The following is a 23,677-nucleotide window of genomic DNA, read 5'->3' as shown; positions in this document are numbered from 1 at the left end:
CCTAATGTATTTTTTTTATTATTCAGTGTCTTTTACTGAGGATCCAATCATATTCTCTGAAACAAGAATTTAAAATAATTTGATTTTCTGTGACCCTAAGGCTTTACATGTTACATATTATTTTGAATGATCACCATAATTACTATAAATTCACACTGATCAAAAAATAGGTTATCATAAATTTTGATACTGATTAAAAATTAAATTTTTATTAGAAATGCATTTTCTAATGAGACGGATTAGAAGTGAATTATAGAACCTGAGTTAACAGATACTTTAACAAAGCCATTATTTTGAATTGTTCCTCTGAATTTGTCTCTTAGAGGTTTTTATGTTTCAAGGCAATATGCCATGGTATGAGTCTTTTATAAAATAGGAAATGGGTGGTAGAGAAAGAGGATATAGGAAAAGAGATTATCTAAAGCATATACACAGGCAGTTCAACTTTAGGAGAAAGTGCCTATGAAAGTTGAGGATTTGTAAACTAATTCCATTAAAATTATACATTGGAAATTCCTCATGTATCCAGTGGAGTATGCTTATCTCAGGCTGAAGATGACTGATAAAAGATCAATAATTCTTAAAATTGGTGGATTGTCAGAATCACTGGGAATTTTTATATTATAGTTTTGGAATGGACCTAGGAATCTTTTCAAAATTTTCCCAGATGGAAAATCATTGATTTAGCCTAACTTATACTTTTTTCCTTGGAGAAGGAAATGGCAACCCACTCAAGTGTTCTTGCCTGGAGAATCCCAGGGATGGGGGAGCCTGGTGGGCTGCCATCTATGGGGTGGCACAGAGTCGGACATGACCGAAGTGACTTAGCAGCATACTTTTGTCAGAGGAAAAAAAAATAGTTCAGAGAGGTGAATGACTCGAAGTCATGTAAGAGCAAATGAGAAAACTGACATAATTGAAAAATGGATGGCTTTGGAATTGGTAGGTGTTACAAACAAACCTATCTTCAAAACAGAAACAGATTCACAGACACAGAGAACAAACCGGTGGATGCCCAGCAGGCCAGGGGTTTGGGGAGGGATGGAATGGGGGTCTACATACTGAATGGATAAACAAGTTCCTATTGTATAGCACAGGGAACCATATTCAGTATCCTGAGATGCATCATAATAGAAAAGAATATATATAAATATGCATACATATATATTCTTCTGTGATTCTGAGACCAGAGATATTTCCATCCCTGTCTCTAATTAGTAATATTAGTTTTATTTTTAAATTAATTTATAATTAAAAAACACTTTCAGAGACTTCCCTGGCAGTCCATTGTGGCATTGAATAAGTCACTTAACCTCTTAGCCAGTTTGTGTGTGTGTGTGTGTGTGTGTGTGTGTGTGTGTATAAATATAATACTTGCCCTATATCTTTCTTGATTATTTTAGTTTTGAAAATCAAATTGTCTAATGAATAGGAAAGTGCTTTTCTTTTTGGCTATACCATAGGATTTGTGGGATCTCAGTTCCCTGACCAGGGACTAAACCCTTGCCCCCTGTAGTTGAAGTGCAGAGTTCTTCCCACTGGACCACCAGGGAAGTCCCTGAAAGTGCTTTTTAATTATAAATTAAAAATAAAACTAACATTACTAGTTAGGGACAGGGATGGAAATATCTCTGGGTCTCAGAAAGAAGAGACTAGGAAGATGTGCATAAAAGGAAGGTCTATAATCATGAGAACATGGGTGTTGGGTTGCATTTATACTGTAGGCTACCTACGGTGATGCAGAATTCGGGTTATAGTCTCCAAGCATTCAAAGACAGGGTGATCTCATGAACTCTCAATACTCTCATATTTTGAAACTATAAAGTTTTAATAGACTAATGATTCTGGGTATGCATTTTGTTTTTTCAGACAGAACATTTTCAGTATTGTCTGTTTCCTCTACCACTACCATCTTTTTTATACACCATAGTCCTTTCACTGATTCAGCACAGACTATGTATGTATTTAGTGAGGTGATTGTTTCCTTAACATCAAACTTATTTTTATTCTTTGCCTAGGCATCAAGATATCTCCAATTTGATCCCTGAATGAGCCCTGGCATAGACCCTGCAATCTTGTATCACACTTGAAATATTGGGTACTATCATGATGTTCCTATGGGTGAGGCCTAAGCTGTACTTTAGTCAGGTCTAGTTTATAGCCTCTGCATCTGAATACATACTATGACAGCCCTTGCTTGACCAAATACACACATTTTGAAAAGTTATAGGGACATAGTGGATAAGAGATCCCATTTTTTTCTTTGCATTACATTTGTGAATTTCATGTTGTTCAAAACCTTACAATGCTTCCTGTTCACTTACTAGATTAGGAGTTTAACATTTATAAGTTTGATTATGGGTAGAAGTTAGATTCTCACAGTAAAGTGAGAATGGACTGAAAGGAGAAAAAGTAGAGAACATTATCTAAAAGGCAAGAGTATATTTACAATGAAGATTTGTCGATTGTAAAATTAGAGAAAGATTCTACATAAGGTGGCTCAGATGGTAAAGAAGCTGCCTGCAATGCAGGAGACTGGGGTTTGATCCCTGGGTCAGGAAGATCCCTTAGAGAAGGAAATGGCTACCCATTCCAATACTCATGCCTGGAAAATTCCACGGACAGAGGAGGCTAGCAGGCTGCAGTCTATGGGGTTGCAAAAGAGTCAGACATGGCTGAGTGACTGACTGTGAGTGAAAGAATAGAGAGATGTACTTTGTCCAAAGTTACTCTAGAACCTAACAAGATTTTCAAAACAAAACAGAAATGCATAGTAAGAAATAAGATGCTGATTATCTCACCCAAGTCTTGACCATGAGCTCTTTTATTTCCTTGTACATACAGGAGTGAAAAGCCTTCATACACCTGGATGGTTCCCTGTGGGCACTGTGGAGCATCTGTTGTCTGGCTGTGACGTGTGATGAGAAACCCATGGGCGATAGAAGAGGTTCCAGGGGGACCTGGAGGACCCTGCAATCCATCTGGCCCGGGAGGACCATCCAAGCCACGAGTACCTATTTTCCAAAAAGCCATCAGTATACAAAATTAAGTGAGCTCTGATTCACTATTATGGCTATTGACAAAACATTATGACCTCGTTTGATTAGTTAATTTAGTCAATATTTATAGAATGTCTACACAGGCATTATCAGATATCACAGATTTGTAGACAAACAAAACATGGTCCCTGTCCTCAAAGAGATTAAATTCTTTTTTCCTTCTGGAATTGGCTGATGACATTAGGCACGAAATAAATACTGAGTGAATGGAACACTAGATGTGGGAGAAGTGATGCCCATTTGGGGAATTTGTATGTTATCTAGCCTCTCACTGTACTAAAGGAGTCCAAAGCCAATGACAAAATCTCAGTCTGCTGTTTAGTTCATCACTTAGAAAGGAAGGGTGTGGTTGCTGTCAGTCTGCCAGCTTCAGTGCTGAAAAACATTTTCCTTTGAATCTGTCTGGGGAATTATTCTCAGGCATACATTCTTGTTTAGAGAATAGGCAGGGTACTCTAAGGAAACTTTTTAAAATGTCTAATTTCAATCTGTCACTGGTTTCTGTTCTCTATTTGGCCACTCGATTTGAGCTTTTTTTTTTTTTTTTAATTCTCTATATACAGGCCTTTGGCCACTGTGTGTGTAGATTTTCACTTGGGGGAAATGTCACAGCAATGCCTGTATGTGATGAAGGTGACACTGACTTGTTTCTTCCCTAGAAAGACAGTTAATGAAATGGCAGTGTGTTGGTTCTAGGAGCAACACAGACAGCACCAATCTGCTTTGCTGCTACTGCTGTTTTTTGTTTGTTTTACCAACACAAACCTTTACATTTGTTATTTAGAGTTATATTTACATTATCTACAGTTGTAAAAACACTGAAAATTATCAGAACAGTTAAGTACAATGAATACCTGAAAAATGCTTATTTTGAGGAAAAGCTGACTTTCTAGGGCTGTAAAAACATTTAAAATGAAAACAGCCCTCCTGTATTTCTCTTATACTGGCAAATCTGTGTCATCCTATTTTTCCCAAGCAATAGACTCCCCAGCTAGCTGTGCTCTCTCAAAAGGAGGCTTTCACATCTCCAATTGGAGGCCACATGTCCAAAGGTCTCCCAGACTTAAAAACTACTATCAGCAGCAGTGTTTTACTTGTCTTACCTGGCTGGCCTGGCAAACCTGGGTCTCCTTTGCGTCCTCCTGCACCATCAAAGCCAGGGAGTCCATTGCGTCCAGGATCTCCTGGAGGGCCAATTGGACCTACAGGAGAAAGCAGTAGGGTTTTCAAATGTGTGTAGAATAAATCCACATCCAGATAGAGCTAGGACACTTGACATCCATGAGTGGCACTGAATTCATAATCTGGTTTTGTCTTTAATTCAGATAAATGAAAGAACAGGTCAAGCCCAGGATGAAAAGATGCAGACAAGGATTTAGGTTTAATTTTAAACAATCCATTTGCCTCTGTTGAGAATTCTATAATATGGCAGTTGTGTTCTCCTTGCCTTCAGTACAAGACATAGCACAAGGCCCAACTTTTGTTATATATCCCAACAAAAAAGGCAAGGCTGTTGCTGCCTGGTATACTTCATTTATGAAAAGACTGCTGTTAAGTCTTTCCACTAATAAACTGGAAAGACTGAAGTTAGTTTCTAGTTTTCTTTTAGAATCACAGTTGGCTGCAAGTATAGAGTGAATTGGCCAACTAGATAGGATTTAGTTTAAAAATCATAAGACCTCACAGTGTGGAAACTAACAGCCCATCAAATCAGCCTTCTATCCTTCTGGTGGTTGGGGCAGAGAAAGCATCAGATCTTAAATGCATATGAATTTCATTATAGAGATTTTGAAAACATTAACCTAATCATTCAATTAGGATAGCCAGATGAGCGAGAAGAAATTGGACTGGGCTTAAAAGAAATTAGGGCATGAGAAATGAACCTTTTCAAGAAAGGATCAAAAAAGAAAGTGCAACCCATGATCGTGTAGTATTCTACTAGCTGCTGAGATTCCTGTTGTCAGAGACAAACTCTAACAAGTGAAAGGAGAATGACGGAAATGCTTGCAAATACATAAGGCTTGAAAAAGATGATTTACAAAGGTACCTGGTAAACCCTGAGGTCCTGGGAGTCCTTGTAAACCTTTTAATCCAGGCTGGCCTGGAATCCCTGGTGGGCCAGCATCTCCTTTGATTACAATACTCTGTCCTGAAGGACCAGGTAATCCAGGGGGACCTAAGAGGCAAAATACATAAAGTTGAAGGTAGGGAAGAGAAAGGTTGGAAAGAATGAATGCCAAAATAAACCTCAGATCAGAAGAATTGGTTTGAGAGAAATGAGTTACATGTATTGGAATTTACTATGTCCAATAGAAATCTGTTTGGGAAAATTACCTTTATTTCCCCCAAAGAGCTGAAAAACAAAATAATTTCTTAGGGTCTTATTTGTCCATAGTTTAGGGTCTATGGAAAAATTAGGCATATAGTCCCTATTTTCAAGCCTTGAAGCGTGATTGCAAATCTGTGAACACTGGTGTCAAGGGAAGACAGTTCTGTTTCCTGATGAATATATTCTGATTCTAACGTCATTTGCAGATCTTGTTTGTTGAGTTTGTCAAGGAAGCCACTGAACTAACTAGTAGAGGAATTTAGTAGATACCCTGTTTCATAGTTTATAGGAAATCTCTGTAAGTCTCTCAGCAAAAGGAACTATTTTCATATTAAAAATATGGAAACATACCTATGAGACTTGCTCTTGTGATCTGTTCTATTGAATATGGAAAAGTTAGTATAAAAGGTAAAAATAAAAAAATCTCAATGAAGCATTCTTGTTGGTCCTGTATCTACCTTAAATTTAAAAGGTCTGTTCTTGATATTACATTATTGAAACAGAGAGCTTGAGAGATTAATATAAGAAGAGGGAAAGTCTTGCCTATTTCCCCTCAGTTGTTGGGGACTGAGACTCTGAAAGTTTCAGCTGAAAAGCAGAATGCAAACTTTCAAATTCTTCAATGAATTTAAGTATCAGGTATAACTAGCTTCAGAAATAAATCTTACCTGGTGGGCCAATAAGTCCTGGATCCCCCTCAGGGCCAGTTGAACCAGGTACTCCACTGGGTCCTTTCATGCCTACAAAGAAGGTAAAATTGCACAGCAAAGCAACAGGGCCATAGCCTTTACCCAGCCAAATCAGGAATTGCGTGTCTTCTCCCAAAGGAATTTAATGTAAAGGGGGAAACTGCAAAACATCTCTTCAAATACCTGGAAATCCTGGAACACCAGGGAGACCAGGATCTCCTTTCATTCCATTGAGACCTGGCCGGCCGGGGTTACCCTGAATAAATAAAATCATTAATTTTAGAACAATATTGGGGGCAGGGAAGGAAGTAAGAGCATAGGTGGTATTGCACAGTGATTTGCAGCACTGGCCCTAGAGTCAAACTTTTAGGATTCAAATCTCAGTTCACCTTTTACTAGCTTGTGTGACATTGAGTTGATTGTTTATCCTTTCTGATGCATCACTTTCTTAGCTCTAACAGAGAAAATAATAGTATCTACTTCATGAAGTTGTTGTGAGGATTAAATGAGATAACTCATATTAAATACTGAGAAAACTGATTGGTTATGATGTGTACTTAATGGTAGTTATTATTCTATAATAGCTATATTATTTTATAATATAATGGTAATTATATAATGACATTAATATTTTATTATCATTAACGAAGGCACTTCTTTTGAGTGTAGCCCTGATGTAGTAAGTGCGTGAATTAAAATCCAAGAAGTGATAAAGTCTAACAGACTAAGCAAAAAATATAGTAGGCTTGTTAATTAATTGGGTTTGAGCACCAGGAAAACTATGGGAAGAGGAAGAGTTGAGAATAACTCTAGAATGAACCTAAAGGAAGAGTAAGTGTGGAACAATGGAGCTTACTAATAGTAACAAAAAAAGAGACAAGGCTAGAACAACTTAAGCAAAAATGTAAGAAAGAGCTTAAAAGGGGGGCCATATCATAAAGTCATAGGATCCAGCTTGAAGGGGCTCCCAAATCTAGGACAGTTTGAGAATCAAAGTAAGTAAGGATAGTTTAAAAATCACAAATCATTGAAAAGAATGAGAGTTTATGAGTCTATGATGATAACAAATAGACAATATATGGAAGAGAAGGGAGGCTCTTGGTTACAGAAGGGCCAAGTGGTATATGTGGAGGCAGTGCTAGAGTGGAACAATCATCGGTTGCCACTATCACAGAACTGAATGGTTGAGGCAGAAATCATCAATAGATATTCTAAGGAGAAATTTTGATGTGGAATAGTATGGTTGTATGATCTTAATGTGTCTTCCTGTAGTTTTGCTTAATAATTACAAGGGGAAAAACAGTAACCATGTAGTGGAGAAACCAGGTAACAACTTAATGGGAAAATAAAAATTAAGATAATTAATTAAGGGCAGATGGATATTGTGGGCCTCCATATCTGAGAACACACCACTACTGGGGATGCACATCCTCAATCTAATTATGAAGAAACACCAGGCAAGAGAAGGAACATTCTTTTTTTAATGGGAAGGGGCTACACACATTTCTTCAAAAATGCCCAGGTCGTGAAAGAATAAAAATAGGTTTATTTCAGAAAAAAATACACAATTATACACATACACACAGAGAAAATACACATAGAGTGCAAATGGGGCAAAACATTAATAACTGGTCCATTTGGGTAAATACGGTTTTTTACCATTCTTGAAATTTTTCTATAAGTTTAATATTATCTCCAAAATGAAAATTAGAAAGGGTACAAATGTAAGAACTTGCATAAAAGAAAATGAATAGAACTTGAAAATACCATGTTTATAAAACGTTGATATCAGACAGTAGTCTTGAATCTGGCAAAATGGCATGCAAACTGGAAGTACATGGGAAATGAATGAGGTAGGGAGTGAGTAGAGAATGAATAAAAAGAGGATTAAAAATTTAAGTCTAGATGTCTAAAAGAATAGCGATAACAGGGAAACAGGTTAGTTGTTTTAAACTTTAAGGACAATTTTTTTAGATTTTTTTTTTTCTGCTATAAAGCAGCCGTCAAAGTTAAAAGACTAAGCCCAGACTCTGTTGGCTGCCAAATCTAACAACAATCTTCCTGAATGAAGGAAGGAAGCTTTGAGGATCCATAAATAAACATGTGACTTTATGGGTCACTCAAACCAAGGTGGAAAACGCATGAATACAGACGTGGGGATATGTTATTATTCTCCTTTTACAGGTAAAGACAGAAACACAAAGTATCTGTCTGCCTTCCTCATAGACACAAAGCACAACTGTACAGTGGAGCTGAAAAGTGACTCTAACTATAAAGTCTAACATATCCCCACTCACCATGATCAATTCTCTATGGAAGGACTCATCCACATGCAATGCTTACACACACATACACACACCACACATATCCTTTTATAATTTGCTTTCGCTGAAATCAAAGTTTCTGAAATCAAAATCTATACACACCAAGAACTCCAGTTAAAACTATCTTTTGGGGAACCCTTTAACTATAAGGTAGCAAAGTCCCTTTAGTTGGTAGAAGACAGGAAACTTGCCTTTTTCTCTGTACTTCACCAACAAGCCATGCAAAGAGCCTTGACCAGTAAATGCGAATTAAAACAATGCAGTTTGGAATTCTCATTTTGAATGCAAACACCCACATCCATTTCTCATCAAATATCTACTCCTATTTCCTACCTGGAGTCCTGGAGGACCTTGATCACCTTTCAAACCAGGCAAACCAGGTTGCCCAGGTTGGCCTGGGTTACCTCTTTCTCCTTTAATAGCCCCACTTCCAGGTAGACCCCGGGGACCTTCTGGACCTGGTGGACCTTGATAATGCACAACAAATAGCCACATTTCAGTATAACATAAGAATAGCATAAAAGTCAGGCTTTTAAATTATCCAAATACTCTTAGTCATCTGTTAGTTTGCAGAATAAAATCCAGAGTACATTAAAATATATAGATCAATGCTGACTCTCTAATGTAAACTGGGCTGGGTTCTGTTATTAACACTGGGTTGCAGATTCTTTAACTTTGTGTTTTATTATATATTAAATCCAATAAGCTCATATCTAAAGGAAGGACTTCGGACATTGTAATAAAAATTGCTTCTGTAATTCCTAACTGTTTGATTTAAGTGAACCAAAACAGACACCATAGAGCACTGTTCTCAAATTGGAAACGCATCAGAATCCCCAGGAGGGCTTGTTAAAATAGATTCTTGGATATACCCCCAGAGTTTTGGATTCTGTTAGGCTGGAGAGGGGCCCAGGAATTTCCATTCTAACAAGTGCCCTGTAAATAAAGTGTCCTGTAGCTAAAGCTGCTGGTTCATGGCCACATTTTGTAGGGCAATCAGGGATTCACGTCATTTGCCTCATTGTGATTAAAATAAAGTTGCTTTATTTGTAAGTAGTTACTTTTATTCAGTTTGTATTACTATGCAATTAAGATATTTAAGCAAACTAATTGCTTAATTTCATTTTAATGATATGCTTAACACATGGGGATATTTTAGTGTCAGAAATTCATGGAGTCAATATGGTACTTTTAACTTAATTTAAAAATGTTTTTGTATTATTTACATTTTAAATATTTCTGAAGAAAAATAAAGGACTTGGCATATAACTTCTGAATAAATAAAATAAATAATTTAAAAGGAGATTTTGCTAAGCTCCTTCCTTATACTATGTTTTAAAATGTTCCTTCTAAATAAAGATATCAGGTTCATTAAGTGACCAAGAAGATCTTATAAATAGCCACATTTTTCCTCACTAGGTGGGAAATAGCTATCTTGCCTGCAGAGTGCTGAGGTGGAGACTAAATAGCCCTGCCTTAAGAAAATAATTACAAAGTCCCAAATAATGAACAGTACATAGTGAACACCTATATCTTCTCTCCTCCAGTAATCTTAGTTTTTCACTGGTTTCAAAAAAAGGGAAATATGTAGAGTTTATTTTTAAAGGAAATTTCACAGGCATATGAATTTAGAATACTGAATTCATGTTTACATACAGACAAAAGGTCACATTTTTGATCCCATCCTTTCCAGTACTCTTATGACTCAGAATCAATGGCTTCATGCTAACAAGGCAACATGGCTTAGAGATCATGAATGCTGGACTCATTAATCAATCATTAGCTATTTGACCTCTGTAAGTTTTATTCATCACCTTGGCCTCAATTTCAACTTCTTTAAAATGCAAATAAGAATAGTACCTACTTTATCAGGCTGTTCCAAGAATTAAATAAGCTAATACCTATAAACACAGTGCCTGGCACATAGTAAGAATTATATAAGAATTTTAAAACAATTATTATTATCTTCATTACTAGTAAAACTGAAGGTAAGAACATATTTTAAAATATGAACCTGTTTTTAATCTTTCAGCTATTTCTATGTGATTTCATAATATAATGCTGTCACTTGAGAAAGAGGAAGCAGGTTCACAACAGTACAACAATCATTTATCTTTAAACAGTTTAAATCATATAGTCACCCTAGCCCAGCAACCAGACACTCTCAGAAATTCCCTTCCCAATCATAAAGAAAGGGTTGGGTATTTTTGATTTAAACAAATAAAAACAATTATTGAGTTCAAACCCCTTGGTAGGGTTTTCTGAGAAAAATTGTTACCTTCTTCTATAATGTGTAATTTAGAAGAGAAATCAGGTAGCAAATCAGATTATTAAGAGAAAAGTAAAGTATCTGTGAATCAATCTACCAGTGACTAGGGTAAGATTAAGAGGAGAAAAAAAGGAACATTTTATTTTTCTCTCCCCAATCTGAAAAGTAATCAGAACACTTATCATTTGGAAAAAAAAAAAAGTAGGCATGTTTTGGGCATTGTTCTGTTTGCAATTAAAAGGAAATTTGGGTAAATTTACATGTTATTGATTCAGACCTATTGTTCTAGTGTCTCTCAAATTTAAATTACTGATTTGCTAATAACACAAGGGGCATGAAAGTTTTATTTATAACAATACTTGATAGTTACCCTCTTTCATTATTGAAAATAGCCATGAAAACACAGCTCTGATCAATCTCAGGGAAAAAAAAAACTTCAAGGAAATAAAATCAACACACAAAGATTACAAATGGGTCAGATGCCTGCCTAAACAATGCGTCTTAAATACAAAAATAAGTGTATTTCCATTTAAAATTCAACATGTTTCTATGTATGAATTACCTATTATAAAAAATTGAAACCACAAATACCTAATGTCATTTCAAACTTGATTATAAACAAGTCACATTACCTTCACCAAAATGTTAAATACCAGAGCATGTAGTATTTGAGGATAACAGCACTCTTCAATGACTTCTGAATTATAGCAAAAAAAAGTGCATTTCTCTTCTCACACATACAAAGCATTAAAAAAAAAAAATTGACCAGTCTAACCTTGAAAACCTGGGAAGATCAGAGTTCACCAAAGCCCAAAGATCGATGTTAGCAGTATCAGACATCACACAGTACAAAATAAGATTATGAGTTAGAAGTGGTTCACATTATAGCACAAGTTAAACAATAATTCTCTTTGCCAGCATTTCTTATACCTACAGCGTAATCAGTATGCAAACAGAACCATACAGGAGTATAGAGAGCCAAATATTTTAAAATAGAGCTTATTCTATGAAATAAGCTGCTAGTTTTCATTAATTCAAATGAAATGCTACAGTGGCTTTCCAAAAGTTAGAACCTCAAAATATGAAAGTTGGAAAGGGAGTACCACTTCACTGATAGCCTTCTACTCCTTTGGGTAAAACTTTTGGGTAAAAGTTTATCTTGGCCTCTGCCACTCTTTAGCAGAAACACAAGGTGAAGATTTCTTGGTATAGGCAGACTGCTCCAAGGAGCTACAGTTAAAGACCTTACCAGGCAAATATACAAAGATCACAGATGATCTAATAGAGAAATTAAAACACAAAGATAGAATGGCCATTACCAACTGAACTTTTGTTTGTCTTCTTTGAAAATTATTCCATGAAGACAGATCGTGATTTTTAAATATAATCCATCAAGAAGCTTTCTTCTCTTGCATTATTACTTGTAATATACTCAAAGAGAAAAAACCAATATATGTTTCCTTACCATTGAACTTGAAAACTAAGAGTAGAATTTTCCAAAGATGTGAAGACCATCACTGAAGGGGACCTTCAAAAATATTTTGGCATGCAATATCCCACCCCAAACTACAGAAAATATCACATTTACTTTATATTATTCGATGTACATATGAAATTAGACTATTAACTATTAAAAGGATCATTAAAAAGATAAAAAGCCTATAAACAGGACAACTCTTGGTTAATGTTAATTGACTATAAACCCAATTTCCTTTTCTTACAAGTCTTGCTATGATTTATAGTTTGAGGCTTGCAGAGAGAATAAATTGTACTAGCATACTGAATCCTAGAAATTAGAAGACCAAGGATTTATTCTTGGCTCTACTACTTACTTATATCTATGAGATTCTGGGCAATTCAATCTCTCTGAGCTTGTTTTCTCACCCACACAATGGGAATAGTGTTGTCTACCCTAATCTCCTTCAGAGTCGTTTTAAAGATCAAATATATTTTAGAAAATGTTGACCTGCCATGTGCAAGATGACACAGGGAACACAAAGATTAGCTAGACTCTGCCTTGAAGGAGCATGATATAAATGATGGTATGTCATATAAATATAAAACATTACTATACCAAGTAATAAGACTCTTAAAGCATTTGACAATTTGAAATCCAGGAGGCCAAAAAATCAGCTTCTGCTTGTTTAAATGGTTTCTAAATCACATACAGCAAACTGACTCAAGACAACACTTTGAGCAGTCTGGCAACACTATTAGCTAGATAAATTAGAATTTCTACTTAAGATAATTCAGAGTTTGAGTAAAGACATTTTATATATGTGTTTGCTATAGAAGGACCCAAATAAGAACTCTTAGAAAAATACGTCTTTGAAATATATGATATTTCAGTCTAAGTAACAAGGAAAACTTCAGATCATATCATAGCAAAACTTCTAAGACTTTAATTTCTAAAAGGTAACATTTTAATGAGTTATATGCCAAGTCAATTTTGTACACGAGTTTCTAAATTAATTATTTCTCAAATGACCTAACAAAGTTTAACTGAAAAACAAAATAAAACAAAAAATCTCTTATACATGAGTAGTAATAATTAAAGATAAGCTAATGAATTGATTGGTGAATTTTAAATCCAGTTTCCACTTAGGGTTGCAGTCTTCAATTGCTGCAAAGAAGAGAATACTACAGATACTGGGTTCCAATAACTATATAATTTAGGGTACATCTTGTAAATAAGTTGTCAAATCAATTTTAAACTAATGTGGCTACTTTCCTTTTTTTTTTTTTTCCTCTGAATATATTCTAGGTCCTTGGAAGAAAACAATCTTGTAGCTGACAGTAAAGTCTGGAAGTGATCCAGGCAGCAACTTCTATGCAAGTCAGACATGGGAGGACTCAAAATTACTTCAGAGTATACCCTAGTCTTCTCTTTATCTTGGCAATAGTTAAATAGCATGCATTTGTCTTAATCTTTTTGATGACATCCATTTAGGAAAACACAAGAAACAGTTAGTAGGGGTTGATGGAGATTTAGAGTTAACAGAAAACAAAAAAGCAAAGGCAAGGTCCAGTCTGCTATGCTAAAAGTCTCCTAAAATGGCAGAAGCAGCTTTGCTCAATCACGTATCATATTTATAACTAGAATAAGAGGCCAGATCATAAGCATCAAGATATGTAGCTGTCTGTGTGGAAAGATGATACGTTTTACTAGTAGAACAGACACTTAACTAAGTACTGGGGAACCCCAAGCCAGATTCCCTGCTATGCCAGTAACTAACAATATGATCTTGAGCAAGCTTATTCACTTCTTTGGGCCTTAGTTTTCTCATCTGTGACTAAACGTTAGATTCCTCAGAGCCCTCTTCTCAATTATGCCTTACTCCTTGGGCCCTGTCCTTGGTCTGTTGAGTCCACTTTTAGCAAGAATCTTGCTAAGTCAGTTTAGGGTGAGTTTCCCCTGCCCCTGCCCCCGCCCCCAATATCTGATCAAGTTCCTTATTCCTCATCCTTAATGTCTAAGTCCTTAGACTGCCTTTAGCAAGACTCTAGCAAGACTCTGGCAAGACTGCAAGGACCCTAATAGGCCTTAGGTTATCTTTGGTGAGAACTCTAATAGGCCAGTTTAGCAAGAATCTGTTTATCCTTGATGTCTCCTTTTAGTAATTTTCCATCCACTGAGTCCTTTACTCTGCTAGTTGAATAAAATCCCCATTTGACCTTGTTGTACTCGGACCTGAGCTCAGTCTCTCTTTCCTATTGCAATAGTCTTTCCTCTAATGCAATAGTCTTGAATAAAACCTGTCTTACTACCATTAGCTAGTATCTAGTGAATATCTGTTTGACTAATGTAAAACTGAGGTCCTTCTGGAGTGATACTATATGGTTATATGAAATAATGGGTTTGTGGGGTAGTAATAAATCAAGGAATCAATTCAGATAGAGATAGACTGCTTCCTAAAAAGCATCTTGAAAAAGTATAAACTTTAAAATAATAAGAAGAGAAAATTTCCTGCCATCCCCAGTAGCTAGAACTCAGGATTATACTTTTTCCCCTTTTAGCTGCTCCTCAGAAATGTGAAAAGGGCTCTTTATCTTGAATAATAAACACATTCAGATATTTGTGATTCTTTTTACTTCTGATTAGGTGAAAATCTTTTAATATGAATCAGCAATTTTCTAATGGGCAGCTCTTGGTAACTATTTCTAGGTGTGCACTGTTTATATGTATAGGATGAAAATAAGATTAAGAGGTTTCTAATCTTTGGTGGTTACACTAAATTTTTTTTTTACTCTGAGCCTATTAGTCCATTTACATATAGCAGAATTTAGAACTTTGTGACAAACAAAAATGTGAAGGTGGGATGGTTTGAAAAGTTACAAGAGGTATGGTTCATCAAGAATTGCATATTTGCAGGATCTGAATATATATTATTCTTTAAAAAATATCTTTTTGAAGAATAGTTTAATTTCAATAATATTAGCAGATATGAAGCAAAAATAGGAAATACACAGAAAGTGTAAAATAGTATTCAATATAGTTTTGAATACTATAAATTTCCAATTAAAAAAACATAAATATATAAATTTTAAAATGACAAATCAGTTTTTCTAAGTAGGTTATTTTGAGTTATTCCAATAGACAGAAAAACTGGACTGTACAAATTCCTAACAACTTTCAGAGACAGACCAACATGTAAGAACTGAATTGGCATATATGCTCTTAAAATATATTCAAATACTTGAAAACATTAGACAAAGGTGTATATATACCTATATATACACATATACATACATATGTGCATATAAATAATATACACATACATATAAATATATATATAAATAAAAGAAAAAGTTTCATATTTCATGCAGATACTACTTTGGAGTTAAGGAGCTAACCTGTAGGACCTGGATAGGGATCAAAGTTCACCAAGGCCCAATGTCATCATTAACAAAAAGGAAAAATATCAAAATTGTTAGAAATATCAAGAAACTAAAGCATTACACTAATTTTTTTCAAGTTAAACTTTAATTCAATAAAAGAATACTCTGCAAGTTTATATTCATGCATCTGTATATAAACCAAATTATCACCACTTCACATAAACATTAAAAACAGCACATGTGACATATTTTGAAAAGCCAAAAATCATTCTTATAATAATCATTACTATAAGTGTAGACAATAACAATCAATTCTAAGAGCAACTGGGTTTAAAATTCCATTTTAATTTGTAGTTTATGAACTTGTAGAAAGGTTACAAATACTCATCAGATATGTGTTCTTCTACTTTTGTTATTATTTCTCTTAGAAATGGTAATTTAAAAAACCTTTTATGAATGATGTCTTTAGGTTGACATATTTCAAAATAATTTTCAACACTGAACTCAATTACTGATAATAAATAGTCACAGTGCTGATTAAAATACTAAAAAGGAGAATAGTTTGGTTTATTTGAATTATTACATGCATAACCAAGCAAGATATTCATGTCAATGCTTTACATTACATGCAAGAGAATTAACATAGCTGAGAGCTTCACTGATTTTCTTCAATAGTAAAGCAGAGGAAAACTTTAAATAATACCTTCTATAAATAGTCAGATCAGATAAAATTTTGAAAATGATCTTCTGAACAAAGTATGTGATCCCACTGATTCATGTTTTTACAGAATATCTTATTAAAACTGACTGCAATCACTTCAGAGTTTACGGAAATTTGCACTTTTAAATACATTATAGAAATGAGTCAGGCCTTCAAACGATAAAAAGGCAGTTTTTTTGTTTCTTTAATTTTACATTTATCTTACTTTAAAAAAGTCAATGAGGCCAAATATTCAATAATTAGAAATTTAAAAACTGAATATTAAGTCTCAAGTATCTGTTAATAATTTATCTCCAGTGATTGGGCTCAGCAACATTAATCCAGAATGAAAATGAGCATTTCCAAACTTAGTAAAATGAAATGAAACAGCACAAACACAAAAGGAAAAGTGAACATTGGGTGCAAAACTGAGACTATTAGAGCAGTTAACACAAGACAAATGAGGTATAGACATGAAGCTGGTATGAAGAGATCACTATTCAATTTAATCATGCTGTGATGTTGAAGATAAATTTGATTGCCTAGCTCCTAGAGAAGATAAAATTTTTTTATTGTGCTTAGTGACATGTGCTGATCATATGACAGAACCATAGCAACATTTTTGGTATGGACCACAAGCATCTATTGGGTGATCACTAAAATGATTTCTGTGATAACATGCTGAGAAGCTCACATTAAAAAACGCAGCTGGCATTTTGCTGTCAGGTTATCAGTATAGTTTTTTTTTTTTTCCCTCAGTATAGCTTTATGTTTAATAAAAAGACTAATTAAATTCACTATTTCCTTTTTTTCCTCCAAGTTGGTTTGTTTTAGTTCAACTTTAAGTAAATGATAAAATACATTACTGAAAAGAATTATTAGATGCCATGGAAATTGATGGAGCCAGGAATAAAACAAGCTATTTCTTTTTAAGAAGTTCTTTGGATTGCAGATTTTAACGTCCTAAAGACTGAATAACCTGCCAGCAAAAATGGACTAATAAATAGACCATTCCCCTACCACTCATGTACATACCTGGTCTCCCAGGAGGACCTTGGGGTCCAGGGCTGCCTTTAGGGCCTTCCAGAGCTGGACCTGGAGAACCAGGAGGGCCTGGGGGACCCTGCAGACCCGGGAAACCATGAAAGCCTGGTTCACCCTTTGGACCTGGAAGGCCAGGGTTTCCTGGAATGCCAGGTAATCCTTCATCACCCTTTTGACCTATGAAAGCAAAATCATGTTATAGAACATATTAAGTGATACTGAATACTAATTAGGTTTGCCTGTAAAACTAAAGCTACTCCCACTTATTAGAAAAAATAACGGAATTTACTAAGGTCATTTCTACCTCCTACCAAATCCCCAACCCATCCAGAAAACTCATTTTTTCTATTTTAGGTTTATCTGTTATCAGAACTATTTACTTGTTAGAGTATGTATAGAAATATACAAACAATAATAACTTGCATTCTAAAAGATATCCTTTGTGTTAGGAGGTAGAGCAATGATTACATGACCAGTAGTTAGGAGGAAAAAAAGGAGAAAAAAACAAAAGTATAAAATATTTACAAGAATAGGTTAGAGATAGCTAGAGGAAATTCCTAACACAAAATGTTTTTTAAAAATTATTTATTTTAATTGGAAGCTAATTACTTTATAATATTGTGGTGGTTTTGCCATACATTGACATGAATCAGCCACGGGTGTACAGGTGTCCCCCCATCTGTTTTGAGACAAATTTTTGAGACCATTGAAAGATATGGATCTTCAATGGTTGCTGTGTGTCCCCAAAGACCATTCCATACAAGATTTAGAATCACAATCTAGACAAACTGTTTTCAACAGCTTTTCTATACCACTGACATGCCGGAGAGCAATATAATAGTTGTACATTAGAGTAATAATTTTTATGTTGGATTCATAAAAGGAATACAGGAATTTCTAAGTGATCTATGTGTGGTTTGAAAAAATCCTCCATAAATAGCTGATGGTCATTTCAGAACATAAAAAAACATATCTGTACACATTTAGTCATTTAATTAACTGCTTGGGGCTTACAATGAGAGTAAAAACAAATGAGGGAGGTAGATGTGTGTGCACACATACCATCCAAGATGCAAGATATAAATTAAAATGGAGTTTTCAATAGATATTTTATGATTGGTACATATTTCTACAGTTTACTTATATTATCTTGGTTTTGGTTTCCATGGAGAGAAAAAAGTATTTTTCTTCTGGCTAAAAGAGTTTTTAAAAATTTACTGAAAAAAAGAAAAACTTATTGAAACCTAATGCTTCCTACAATTTTGCTTTCTTCATCATTTCCTTAACATTTATTTATGAGGTTAATGAAGAGATATCCGTATATAAATTTTCTTAATTGTGCATTTTTTATAGTACAATAGCTTATACTAAGTTGCTAATTAAGAAATGCTTTAAGATGTAACACTAACTTTGAGTTGACTGGGGTTGTATGTGGAGATGAAAAAAATAAGTGTACTGCAGAATATTATCTCTTTACTGACTGATTTAACATGCTTTGTTAAAGTTTACCAGAAAGTCCTGGAAGTCCAGGGGGTCCTGGGATTCCAAAGCCTGGTTGACCTGTCAGAACATAAACCCCAAACTTTCAAACAGATAATAATAACTGAAACAAGAAGAAATTATTTTTGGATTATTTATGTTTTTAGCAAGTGCTACACTGTATATCATATGAAACATGGAGAAGACTTATTTCCAACATGGAACTACAATTTGAACATGAAAAAATTATATAAACTTATATACTATTTGTGATGAGTATTAAGTATATTTTTAAATACACATATCATATATATATATGTTTATATATATTATATAGATTGCATGGTGAAAGAAAGTCATCCAGAGTAGTTAAAAAAAAGCTAGGTAGCTTCTCAACATGGAAAATTGAGCAATAAAAGATTATGGAGTTTTTCATAAGAGGGAGGAAACTTGATTCAATAAAGGTGAGGTAATATTCTCAGGAAGAAGGTTATTAGCAAGGGAGAAGTGTATAGTAGCTTAGAGGAAAAGGAAGAATTTCACTATGGGTACATAAGGGCAAAAGTTAAAGTAGACAAGGAAGAAATTAGAAAATTAAGGACAATTAAAAAAATATAGTACCTGGTTCACCCTTCTGTCCAGCTGGTCCAGGAATGCCATCTTGACCTGGTTTGCCTTTTTCACCTGGAGGCCCTGGTGGCCCAGGACGACCTCCACCACCTAAAGAACAGAGTACAGCAGGTTACACTTTTCTTCTCAATTTCCTTTTTCTCCTATATTCCCAATTCTTTTGATTTTAGCCTCAAATAATTCTAGCCAAAAGACAGAGTGTCTCTGGGACATTTCTTTAAGTCATGAAACCTTGTGGAAAAGAAAGAAAGGATAATGAGAATAAGGAACTGTTTTATCATCCACTCAGTATTCAAACTCACTTTCTCATTTAAGCTACCTTTAGAATATATAAAAAAGCAAGGTCTGTGTGGGGGGTGGGAGGATGGAAGTGGGGTGAATTATAGGCCTCATAGGGGCCAAAAGGAGTGATTTGCTTAGAACAGTAAACAAGCAAAACTATACTTTGCCATTCTAAACCAATGAGAGCTTCTATCTACTATTATAGGATACCTGAAATAACTCTCCTTGGAAAAAGTGAGCCTGAAAAGTAAGTTCCCATAATAATAATTTTAAGCAAATCTTATTAAGAATTGTTCATTTCGTATCTAACAAGTAGTACAGAGTGAATGATCAGCATGTTTGTCTTGAAAACGCGTACAGCTCCCAGAAATGATTTAACTTTCCAAAAACGAATAAAGCCTTAATTTTATAGAATGCAAACCCTTAGTTTTCATTCTTACCTACAGGACCAGGTTCTCCTGGAAGGCCAGGGTTCCCAGGAGGACCATTAATACCTTTTGGTCCAGGAAGGCCTGGGGTTCCTAGAGTAAAGAGCTCAATTTAATGATAAACAAAAACTGCATTGCTTTGAGAGCTACAATTCAAAGCTACAATTTAGAATGTTAGCATAGAAACAGTAAATAGAAGAAAACCCCCAAACATACTGGTGTTTGTTTGATGATTTAAGAATAATTTTAAGTTTTATACTGATTTATTCAGAGGCTGGCATTATTATATATTCATAATAAAAATAATTACCATCATATTATACTGGTAGAGTTAACTGATAGGATTCTATCATATGGATATATCAAATTTTTAAAAATCCATTCTTGTACTGTTGAACATTTGGGTTGTTGTCAGGTTTTAGCTATTATGAACACTATTCTATTTATGGAAACCTGGTCTACTTAGCTATTATGAGTAATGCTTCTATAAATATCTCTGCACTAGTATTTTTGTAGACACAAGTCTTAATTTATCTTTGGATGTATAAGTATTTATACTTAGATGGGGTGAAACTGCTGAGTCACAGAATAGTTATATGCTCTGATTTATAAACAAACAACAATATTTGGGAATCCCAGCTGCTCCAGGTTCTTATATAACATATACTGATTCAATTGTTTTAATAATAGCCATTCTGGGCAGAAATGTAATGACACTTCATTGTGGTTTTAAATTTGCATTTCTCATATTGATCATTTTTGCATGTGTTTATTGGACATTCGTCTTATCTTCTTTTGTGAAATATCTGCTCCAAGTTTTCCTCATTTAAAAAAAATGGACTGCATGTCTTATTATTGAGTTGCAGAAGTTCTTTATATATCTCAGACATTAGTCATTTATGAGATATATGTTTTGTAAGTATTTTCTCCTAATGTGTAGCTTCCCTATTCATTTTTTAATTGTGTCTTTTGATGATCAGAAGTAAAGAAGATCTCAGTTTCTTTAAAATAAAAAAAACAGTGTGGAGCAACTGGACATTCGTATGAAAAAAAATGAACCTTGATCCCTAATGACATGATAAAACTATTTTTATTCGAGACAGACTACAAACTTAAATATCAAACCTTAAACAGTGAAAGCTATGGAAAAAATTAGAATAGTTCCATAAACCTGAGTAGGCAAATATTTCTTAAATATACAAAAAGCACTAACCATGAAAGAATAGTAAGAAATTAGACTTTAAAATGGAGAAGGAAATGGCAATCCACTCCAGTATTCTTGCCTGGAGAATCCCATGGACAGAGGAGCCTGTCTACAGTCCATGGGGTTGCAAAGAGTCGGACACAACTAAGTGACTAAACAACAAGAAGACTTAAAAAAAAGAAATTGGATTTTATTAAAATTAACATCACATAACAGCATTAAGAGTGAAAGGCAAATTTGTGACAGAATCTATTTGTAATACATGTATCTGCAAAGAACTAATATCCAGAATATATAGAGAACTGCTCTGAATCAATACCCAAAAAAAGGGCAAATAACACATTAAATAAGAGCAAAAGGACTTAGAACAGGCTCTTTATAAAAATGCTACCCAAATGGCCAATAAGTATATGAAAAGGTGTTTAATGTTATTGTTCATTAGGAAAATGTAAGTTTAAACTTCATTGGGATACTTCTATATACTGACCAAAATTGCTAAAATTAAAAAGACTGACAATATCAAATGAGGCAAGGATACAGACAACTGGACTCTTTGCAACACAAAGTACTAACCACTATATGATCATGGCAAGCCACCAGGAACTACCCGTAGACATTCATACATTGCAGGTGGGACTCTAAGGTATAAAACCACTTTGGAAAACTGACACCATCTACTAAACTGAAATGTACACCTACTTTATGATTCAGTAATTCTGCTGCTGCTGCTGCTGCTGCTAAGTCGCTTCAGTCGTGTCCGACTCTGTACGACCCTATAGACGGCAGTCTACCAGGCTCCTCCATCCCTAGGATTCTCCAGGCAAGAATACTAGAGTGGGTTGCCATTTCCTTCTCCAATGAATGAAAGTGAAAACGGAAAGTGAAGTCGCTCAGTCGTGCTTGACTCTCAGCGACCCCATGGACTGCAGCCCACCAGGCTCCTCCGTCCATGGGATTTTCCAGGCAAGAGTACTGGAGTGGGGTGCCATTACCTTCCTACCCACATAAATTTTTGTGTGAGAGAAATGAGTATGTAGGCCCCTAAAAAACATGTTAAAGAATATTAGTAGCATCTCTTTTCTTTGTAGTTCCAAACTGGAAACAACCCAGAAGTCCATCAAGAAGAGAATAGGTAATTGATTATGGTTTATTTCTTCAATAGAATATTATGGAGCAATGATTAAAAAACCAAACTGCTGACAGGCAACAAAATAACTTTATCTTATATACATAATGATGAGTGAAAGAAGCTAGACACAAAGATATATACTGTATGATTCCATTAATGTGAATTTCAAAAACAGGTAAAGTTAATTGGTAGTGATAGAAGTTATAGTAGTAGTTACCTGGGAGAAAGACGTTCACTGTGAAGGGGCATAGGTAAATTTCATATGGTAAGAGAATTGTTTTATACCTTGATATGTGTGGTGGGCACATGAATATATATATATATATACATACACACACACACACGTAAATATTCATCTATTTTCTTGTACATTTTACTGTATCTAGGCTATACTTTAATTAAAAAGTTAAGGAAAAGATAATCAAAGATCCACTCAATCTGTGCCACAGTGCAATCCAAAAATCAAACAAAAAATAAACACAAACATAAACAGAGCAGATACTTTATCAAGTTCAGATCACCTACTTGATTATAGTGCTAAGACCCTTTGCTTGCACAACTCAGTCCTTATCATTTGAATAAACTGTATAATTGTTCTACCAACAGCTATCCACTGTGTGCCTGAGGACAACACTTTAAGAGAATCAGCAGCAGGCAACGGTAGTGTACATTACCACCTACAAAAATAGTAAGGCCTCTTAACTGACTTGTGGCTAGCAGTTAGACTCAAAAATGCTCCACCAGTCTCTCTGCCCACAGGATATTGTGCTGCTGAATTGGTAATGCCCATTTTCATTTTCTATGGAAAGAAAAGTAAAAGAGATAGTTCGAGGTTGCATTGCTGGTCAGTATCTGATTGAGAAATAGAACAGAGGTCTGTCAACTAAGAAGTTGCTTTATGACATAGATTAGAGTAAATAAGGAAGGAAAGAAGCATTTAAGAAAAGTAGTATTACCAGGGAATCCAGGAAGGCCTGGTTGTCCTTTTGCTCCAGGGTTCCCCGGTAATCCAGGCAAACCAGTTTCTCCCATAGAACCTTTGGTACCAGGGTTCCCTGGGTATCCAGGCAGACCAGGTTCACCCTAAAAATATGAATAAAAAGATAAAACTGAAGTCTCTACATGATTTGGATTATATAACAACATAAAATTATTCATAGAGCTTTTACTGGATGTCAGGTATTCTGTTAAGTGCTTTACATAAATTGCTTCATTTAGTCATCAAAACAGCCCTTCGAGTTAGGTTTTATCATCTCCATTTAGAAATGAGAA

At 34.8% G+C, this 23,677-nt stretch overlaps 1 protein-coding gene and 1 long non-coding RNA gene across 5 annotated transcripts in view; both read right to left on the bottom strand.

The window, feature by feature from the left end:
* LOC120881379 (collagen alpha-5(IV) chain) overlaps positions 1-23,677 on the bottom strand; it is a 248,801-nt gene that overhangs the window by 7,589 nt on the left and 217,535 nt on the right. For 2 of the 4 annotated variants that reach the window (XM_040265055.1, XM_040265056.1), the window contains 13 exons: positions 23,362-23,488; positions 20,085-20,165; positions 19,354-19,452; positions 18,763-18,813; positions 17,245-17,430; positions 15,525-15,533; positions 11,446-11,454; positions 8,735-8,868; positions 6,261-6,333; positions 6,057-6,128; positions 5,107-5,235; positions 4,163-4,261; positions 2,802-3,014 (listed from right to left, as the gene is read on the bottom strand). In XM_040265055.1, the coding sequence (XP_040120989.1) occupies positions 2,802-3,014; positions 4,163-4,261; positions 5,107-5,235; positions 6,057-6,128; positions 6,261-6,333; positions 8,735-8,868; positions 11,446-11,454; positions 15,525-15,533; positions 17,245-17,430; positions 18,763-18,813; positions 19,354-19,452; positions 20,085-20,165; positions 23,362-23,488 (1,282 nt within the window). The remainder of the gene's footprint in view (positions 1-2,801; positions 3,015-4,162; positions 4,262-5,106; positions 5,236-6,056; positions 6,129-6,260; positions 6,334-8,734; positions 8,869-11,445; positions 11,455-15,524; positions 15,534-17,244; positions 17,431-18,762; positions 18,814-19,353; positions 19,453-20,084; positions 20,166-23,361; positions 23,489-23,677) is intronic. The other 2 variants (XM_040265057.1, XM_040265058.1) reach the window with 1 other exon arrangement.
* LOC120881380 lies at positions 21,448-23,090 on the bottom strand. The gene is made up of 2 exons (XR_005725295.1): positions 22,277-23,090; positions 21,448-21,995 (listed from the first exon to the last, which is right to left on the bottom strand). It is a non-coding gene; the product is annotated as an uncharacterized LOC120881380 (long non-coding RNA).

This window comes from Oryx dammah, unplaced genomic scaffold, assembly GCF_014754425.2.
Source record: "Oryx dammah isolate SB20612 unplaced genomic scaffold, SCBI_Odam_1.1 HiC_scaffold_23, whole genome shotgun sequence".
NCBI lineage: Eukaryota > Metazoa > Chordata > Mammalia > Artiodactyla > Bovidae > Oryx > Oryx dammah.
This window is presented reverse-complemented; position numbering and strand designations above follow the sequence as displayed.